The 7,567-nt window shown below is 32.9% G+C and overlaps 1 protein-coding gene across 1 annotated transcript; it reads right to left on the reverse strand.

Annotated features, from left to right (window-relative positions):
* Positions 1–454: 454 nt before the first annotated feature.
* LOC107840956 (serine acetyltransferase 5) lies at positions 455–6,234 on the reverse strand. The gene is made up of 2 exons (XM_016684916.2): positions 5,430–6,234; positions 455–1,242 (listed from the first exon to the last, which is right to left on the reverse strand). The coding sequence occupies exons 1-2, from the start codon at positions 5,820–5,822 to the stop codon at positions 751–753; spliced, it is 885 nt and encodes a 294-aa protein (XP_016540402.2). The 5' UTR covers positions 5,823–6,234; the 3' UTR covers positions 455–750.
* Between the last annotated feature and the right edge of the window lie 1,333 nt (positions 6,235–7,567).

Genomic DNA, 7,567 nt, shown 5'->3' on the forward strand with positions numbered 1-7,567 from the left:
AATATATTAGGACAAAATTTAAAATAGGTGAAAATGTAATAACAAATAAGAAAGAAAGTAAATTATATGTTTGATATGAAATTAAATAAATAATAAAATTTATTTAATTGCATCAATTATAATTAATTTTTACAATAAATTATCATTCTACTAATCAATTTACTTAAATATATTTGAAATAATTTTATACATAAAAATAAAAAAGATAAATAAGATTAAAAAATAAATGAAAGATAAAGGGCCCACGTGTGTGAGAAATATATGTGATGACATTGTGGTAAATTTCTTCAATGGCATTGCTTGTAATTAAAGAGAAAATAATGAGTTTTTGTTAAGCTTTTGATGAAGTTCCAAAGTCAAAGCAAAAAAAAAAATTGAACTGAGCTTATGATTTACTGCAATGACCAAACCAACTCTTCTATAATATAGAAATATTGATTCATCGTGTGCTGAATTGTGGGAAAATAATATTCGATTCCAAGAAGAGTATACTTTTTATTCATACATGCTGGATATCATGATACATACTTGTTGTAAGGAGACTCCACAAGCACATAGATACCTCTGCATAAAACGACAGCCTTCAACCTTCACAGTATGTAAATACAGAGAAGCAGAACGATGAGTATTTTCCAAGAGATGATAGATGAAAGATGTTTTAAATCTGGAATGTTTGGAGTAATAGTTAGCAGCAGTGAGATTGAACCCTCGGTCCTGTTCTGAGACTACGAGTTGTTCATGCAATGCAGGTCATATGATGTAGTCAGACCATCCAGATATGAAAGATGTATGGTCCATACTCTCTCCAGGACATTCCTCATGCTTCGTTGGCTGTTCCTTTCCTCCCACTAACCTAGCTGGATTCCCAACTGCAGTTGTTCGTGGTGGTACGTCAATCAAGACCACTGATCCAGCACCAATCTTTGCACCCTCGCCAATATTCACGTTGCCTAATATTGTGGCACCTGCACCTATGAGCACCCCATCACCAATCTTAGGGTGTCGGTCACCGCCAATCTTACCTGTTCCTCCTAAGGTTACGTGATGAAGAATTGACACATTGTTTCCAATAACTGCAGTCTCGCCAACTACAACTCCTGTTGCATGGTCAAAGAGGATGCCTTTCCCGATTTTGGCAGCTGGATGAATGTCAACAGCAAAAACATCAGAGATTCGGGATTGAAGTGCAAGTGCAAGTGGCCTTCGGGATTGAGACCAAAGTTTGTGAGATACTCGATGTGCCTGAAAAATACAACAACAACATTAACCAGTGTGCAATCAGTATGATATGAAGTAGCCCCTTGACTTGTTTCAAGAAGGGAAGTGGGGGCAGAAACACATTCATAATATATTAATAGCTACTCATTTTATTGAAACAAAAAATCATTTCGCAGTTGTAAACCAAAGGGAACATTTTCTTTTTCCGTTCCAGTTTAGAATATGGTGAACAGTCCAAATGCATCTGTAAAGTTCAGCAGAGAGCCAATTCAGCACATGGTAGCTAATGAACATTGTTTAACAGAAAAGGAAAGATAAATTGCATACATTCAGCTTCAAGAAAAAAAAGAAGATAAATTCCTTACACATTCATTTACATCCACATATGTAAGTATGTTCAGGTTTTCCTACACAAATAAACAGGATAACCCAGGGGTACGATGTTCCATAAGCCGCTATCTCAAAATGGATTGGGATGGAATAGAAAAAACAAGGAACTAGTGCTAAAGGATTTCTGTTTGAAGTAACAAGCTAGTGAAGAAGAAAGCTTATCCGACCCCCGATTGGCAGCAACCAAGTTCCGGATCACTTCCAAACTTCGTCCACTCTTTGGTTCTTGTTTTTAATGTGAGGTAGGTAGAAGACCACCTAACTGACAACCTTTTATCTTTGTACTACTTTCGAACCATACCTACCACAGCTACCAACCAGATACTATCGACTACTGAGCAAACAACATGCACATCAATTGGGATGATGACCAATAAAATGTAGGACAATAGGAGTACAACCTATACTGACTCCTCTTCCCCTTCATCAAATGCTTTTAACTGGTCCATCACACTCCATGGCTCCAGTGCAGCACACACTTTCATCATTTTAATCCGTTCAGCCATGATATAATTATTAATAAATAGTAGTTTGTCCATGAAGAGTCGGATATCGAGTGAAGTCTTATTTGAACTATAAATGTGATCTTGTAATAGTGGTTTAGAAGTTTATTTGAAGCAAGGCTTTTCAAGAAAATTTACAACATTCACAAGCTTCTTTTACCAAGTGAATTTCATGTCCAAAGATAAACGTTAACTTCCACAAACTTCTCCAATTTCAAATGCTCTCTTTTCAACTTCAACTCAATCGCTATCCAAACACATACTAAGTAAACATCCCAAGAAGGATCTAATTTCACTACCTTGCTAAAGTAATATTTCAACAAATGTGCCTACTGACTATTGCTATAACATAGTAGTACATTACCAACTAAGTCTTGAACAATGTCAAATCCCAAAGTGAAAAGGTCATACGCCATTATCAGTCACATTCAAGTATATTGGCACATGCCATATACTTCTAACATCCTATGTCAATCTTTTGTTTGTTATTACTTCCAAGGCAACAATGGTAAAATTTGAGTCTCCCTGATGAAGACTCAATTCAACCAGGGTGGGGACTAGTGTGCCGCAAGGGGGGTGTTCATCATTGAAATATTAAACTGTATATACAAGGTCGAGTTATTTTGTCCGTATATATATACTAGATATTAAATCTCTTTGACTTTCGTGTATTTACTTCTCTATATTTTGAACCCCTTTATTGAAAATCTCAGCTCTGCCATTTAAAAACTTCATTCATCAAATTTTCATACAATGCATCTCTAACTTCTAAATCCACCCAAAACGTGCATCTTTTCTTACTCAAAGGTCCTCATCTTTCCGGAAAAGTTTCACAAAAGTTACAATTGTTCATGATAGACAATTTCACAATATATCCTCAAGTGAAGAAATATTCCCTCCATCTACTTATACTTACACACTATAATAAAAAGGGAAACAGATGTCCATTTTTAGTTGTACAGTTTAGAAAATCAAAACAAGAGATAATGTATCACTTAGTTCCTAATTTACTCTTAATATTTCTCAAAACACTAAATTTATCTGCGTAAAAGATTAAAAAGCTACACTTAAAATATCTCGATTTTTTGAGTTTCACAGTTGAACTATGAGTTGTGCGAGTTTCCTCCCTAAATTGCCACCAACTATTAATCAAAACACATCTCAGCTATCAATTATTCCTACATGAAATATCACCATAATTCATTTACTAAACATGAACAATTGATAGTTAAGGCGTGTTTGATAAATAACACGTGATAGTTCATGTAGAAAAACTCACATAACTCATAGTTCAACTATGAAACCCGAAAAACCAGCATACTAAGTATGTTTTTACCATTAAATCTATATTCAAAGAGTAAAAACAACAACAACAACATACCCAGTGTAATCACACAAAGTGGAGTCCGGGGAGGGTAGAAATGTGTGCAGGTTATTTCTAATATACCTTCCCCTCAAGAATAAACAGTCCAAAGCATTATTATATAAAAAAACACAATAACTGAACTATATTCAAATAGTGATATGGTAAAATTAACACAACACAATACAACACGGAAAATGATAACAATCTATCAAGACATTATATTAGTTAACGTAATACAACATAACACGGAAAACGATACAATCTATCCCAACATTATATTCATGGATACAACACAACATAAAAGATATACAATCTATCCAAATGTTACATTCATTAACACAGCACAACACGAACGAAAGTAATACAATCTATCCAAACATTCTATTCATTAACACACCACAATACACAAAGCGATACAACATATCCAAACATAGTATTCATTATCACAACACAACACGAAAAACGATACAATCTATCGAAACACAATAGTATTCATTACCACAACACTATGTAAAAATGATACAAGTCATCCAAAACACTATATTTTTTTCGACAACCGTGATATTCGGATCAATTTTTGCGCACCTTGACTAGATCCCGCGATACCTGTCACCTCCCACCAACAACCGATACCAGATACCTTACCTTTGTCCACAAGGCTAGGACAGATGGCAAGAAAGAATCACCTAGTGTTTTTTGTCTTTGCTGGGATTTGAACATGAGACCTCAGGCTCTCAACCCACTTCATCGACCACTTAATGAAAAACAATACAATCCATCCAAAACACTATGAGGTCGTTTGGTGGAGTGCATTGAAAAAAAACAATGCAAGCATTAACTTTGTATATTACTAATAACTTGTTTGGTACACTTTTTCATCCTATGTATTACCAATATTTGAATTAGTTATACGCTCTATTTAGTATTAAAAAGTATTCCTAATACATAGAAATCCATGGCAATAGTAATGCAATGGATTCTAATGCATTAGTATGGTTAAAGTCACAATTACCCCTCAAAATCTTTTTCACATCCTTTCTATCATATTTATGAAAGATATTTTTGTAAAAACATTATCTTCTTTTGAAATTTATGCAATTCATGTTATTTTTAACACACCAAACCAAACACTGCATAAGAAAAATGCAAGCATAACTAACACCAGCATTGCTAATGCAAGTCCACCATATTCTGCACTATTCTTACACACCCTACCAAACGACCCCGGCCCTATATTCATTAACACAACACTTAATAATAAATGATAAAATCTATCCAAACAAAATAACAAACTGTAAAACGTGCGACAACTCAATACTGAACAACTAAAAATTGAACCAAAAAACGTGCAACAACTCAATACTGAACAACTAAAAATTGAACAAAAACCGGTAATTATGCACCTGACAAGCAAGCAACCCTTTATAATTAAGCAAACAATGCGAAAACGAACAAGCAAAAATGAACGAAAATGTGCAACAACTCAATACTAGACAGGTAAAATTGAACGAAAACGTGCAACAACACAATACTGAACAAGTAAAAATTGAACGAAAGCTGACATGAAAGGAACCCTTTATAATTAAGCAAACAATGCAAAAACGAACAAGTAAAAATGAATGAAAACGCGCAACAACTCAATACCGGACAGGTAAAATTGAACAAAAACATGCAACAACTCAATACAGAACAACTAAAAACGAACAAAAACATGCAACAACTCAGTACTGGATAAGTAAAAATGAACAAAATGTGTGACAAACTCAATACTAAACAAGTAAAACCGAACGAAAACGCTCAACAACTCAATACTTAACAACTAAAATGACTCAATACCGAACAAGTAAAAATGAACGAAAACGTGCAACAACGAACAACTAAAACTGAACGAAAACGTGCAACAACTCAATACTGAACAAGTAAAAATTGAACGAAAACTGTTAATTACGCACCTGACAAGCAAGGAACCCTTTATAATTAAGCAAACAATGCGAAAACGAAACACAAGCCGGATCCCGATACCGCGCCGCAAGCAAATCAGCCGACGCAGCAGCACGCAATTCAGGATCAGTAGAGAAAGTATTAAGGAACAAATCGTAGAGAAGCGTAGACAAAAGCGTTGAAGAACAAAGCTTATTTCCTAAATGGAAAGAGAGCGAACGCTCGAGCGAAGAATGAGATAGTATTGTTGAGTATAAATAGCTAGCTAATGCCGGCTCAGCTTCGGCGTCGCGCCGAGCTTCGGCTTTGATTTGTGTCCATAGCCATATGGCTTCTTCCGCCGTGTCCGTCGGTGGATGCGGCGTTGCTGGGGTGGCGTTACGGTGGTGTTCCTCCGCCGGCATTTTGTGAAACGGTGCCGTTTGTTTTGGCGGAGCTTGTGAGATTTGGGGGTATTTATAGATTAATCTAAAGATGACACATGGAAAGATTTGAACTTATCAACTTTCTAGAATGTTACCGTCGTATAACTAATCTACATATTAATTTTAAAATAAAATTATTTATATTAAAACTGGATAAAATACATAAATTATTGATTATTAACTATTTTAAAATTATAATGTTATATAATTAATAATAAAATAGTTAATCTCAAAATAATTAATATTGGAACTAAACGATCCTTATAGAAAAATATTTTTGTGAGATTTTTTTCCCTTTTTAGAGGAGTTATTTATGGAAAAATTAGCTATAACTCTTCCGCCGGCAATTTGGAAAACTGTGCCGTTTTGGTGGCAGATTTTTGAAGTGTTGGTGAGATTTGGAAGTATTTATCGATTTGTAAGTATTGCACAGAAAGATGACACGTGGAAAGATTTTGGACTAATTAACTTTCTAGAATGTTACGGCTCTTTGGCAGGAAGGGACGAGGATAACTAATCTCAAGATTATTTTTAACATGAGCTTTATCTCATTTTTAATTGGAATAAATGCATGGAATTACTCATTTAGGAATGAATTATCTTGAAATTATATTACTATAAAATTATTTTCAAAATAATTAATATTAGGACTAAACGACTTCTTAGATAAAATTATTATAATTATAATCAAATAAATACATAAATAAGTATGCGACGGTAGGGGTGTGCAAAATCAAACGGACTGATAAATCGAATCGATAAAAATGTTATTGGTTTATTAATTATTGAGTTATTGAGTTAACGGTTTTTTTAAAAAAAATATTGGGTTATTGGTTCGGTTCGATTTTTTCTTATTAGGTTATTGGGTAAATCGATAACCCAATATATATATATGTGTGTGTGTGTGAATTATTATATATTTCTCTTAATTTCTCTTTAATTTATACAAATTAGCAAACATATTATTTCAATTATACAAACTCTTAATTTCTCCTGATAATAGTTAGTTCAAACTTAAGATTCTTGTAAATTAAAACACATTATATAGGATTTTTAGTTGCAACTAAGATTCAGTTTTTTTTCATATTAGTTACTAATATTTCTATTTTATGAGTATTTTTTTATCGGTTAAACCGAAATCAAACCGTTAAGGACTAAAAATAGATAAATAGAAAATCGATAAAAAATATCTTATTGGTTTGACTATTGGTTTAGCATATTTAAAAATCAAAAATCGATAAACCTAACCAATAATATGTAAAATCGAATCGAATCGATCGATGCACACCCCTATGCGACGGTGTTATTTCTAGAAGGTGTTATTTTATGGGGGAAAAAATACTACCCTCCGTCACAAATTGAGATGACATATTTATTAACAAAAATAATTAATAATATGACTAGTTTACTTTAGTGCTTCTATTAAATAGTGTTTATATTTTAATTTGAAGAAAAAATAATTAATGCAAAGGGTAAAACATGAAAAAAAATTTGTCTCTTCTTGATTAATAAAAAATAAAATAAAATAAAAAATCAAATTAAAAAATTTAGGATAGATAATTTGAGACGGAGGGAGTATATCAAAGTTTGAATCTTTGACAAATGAAACAAATAATACAATGGAAACAAATAATGTCTCCACATTAAACAGTGACTAAAGTTTAATTAATTTAAAATAATGATTAAAATTTAATTACTAATTAAGTTTAAAAAGAAAAAAATTG

The sequence above is a fragment of the Capsicum annuum genome, chromosome 9 (assembly GCF_002878395.1).
Source record: "Capsicum annuum cultivar UCD-10X-F1 chromosome 9, UCD10Xv1.1, whole genome shotgun sequence".
NCBI lineage: Eukaryota > Viridiplantae > Streptophyta > Magnoliopsida > Solanales > Solanaceae > Capsicum > Capsicum annuum.

Bases quoted from the DNA above. Each gene is read 5' to 3' on its own strand.
- LOC107840956 (XM_016684916.2), bottom strand. From the start codon at position 5,822: ATGCCGGCGGAGGAACACCACCGTAACGCCACCCCAGCAACGCCGCAT. The intron at 1,243-5,429 runs GTGCGTAATTAA...TGTATTTTTCAG, and splicing joins AAGGGTTCCTTGCTTGTCAG to GCACATCGAGTATCTCACAA.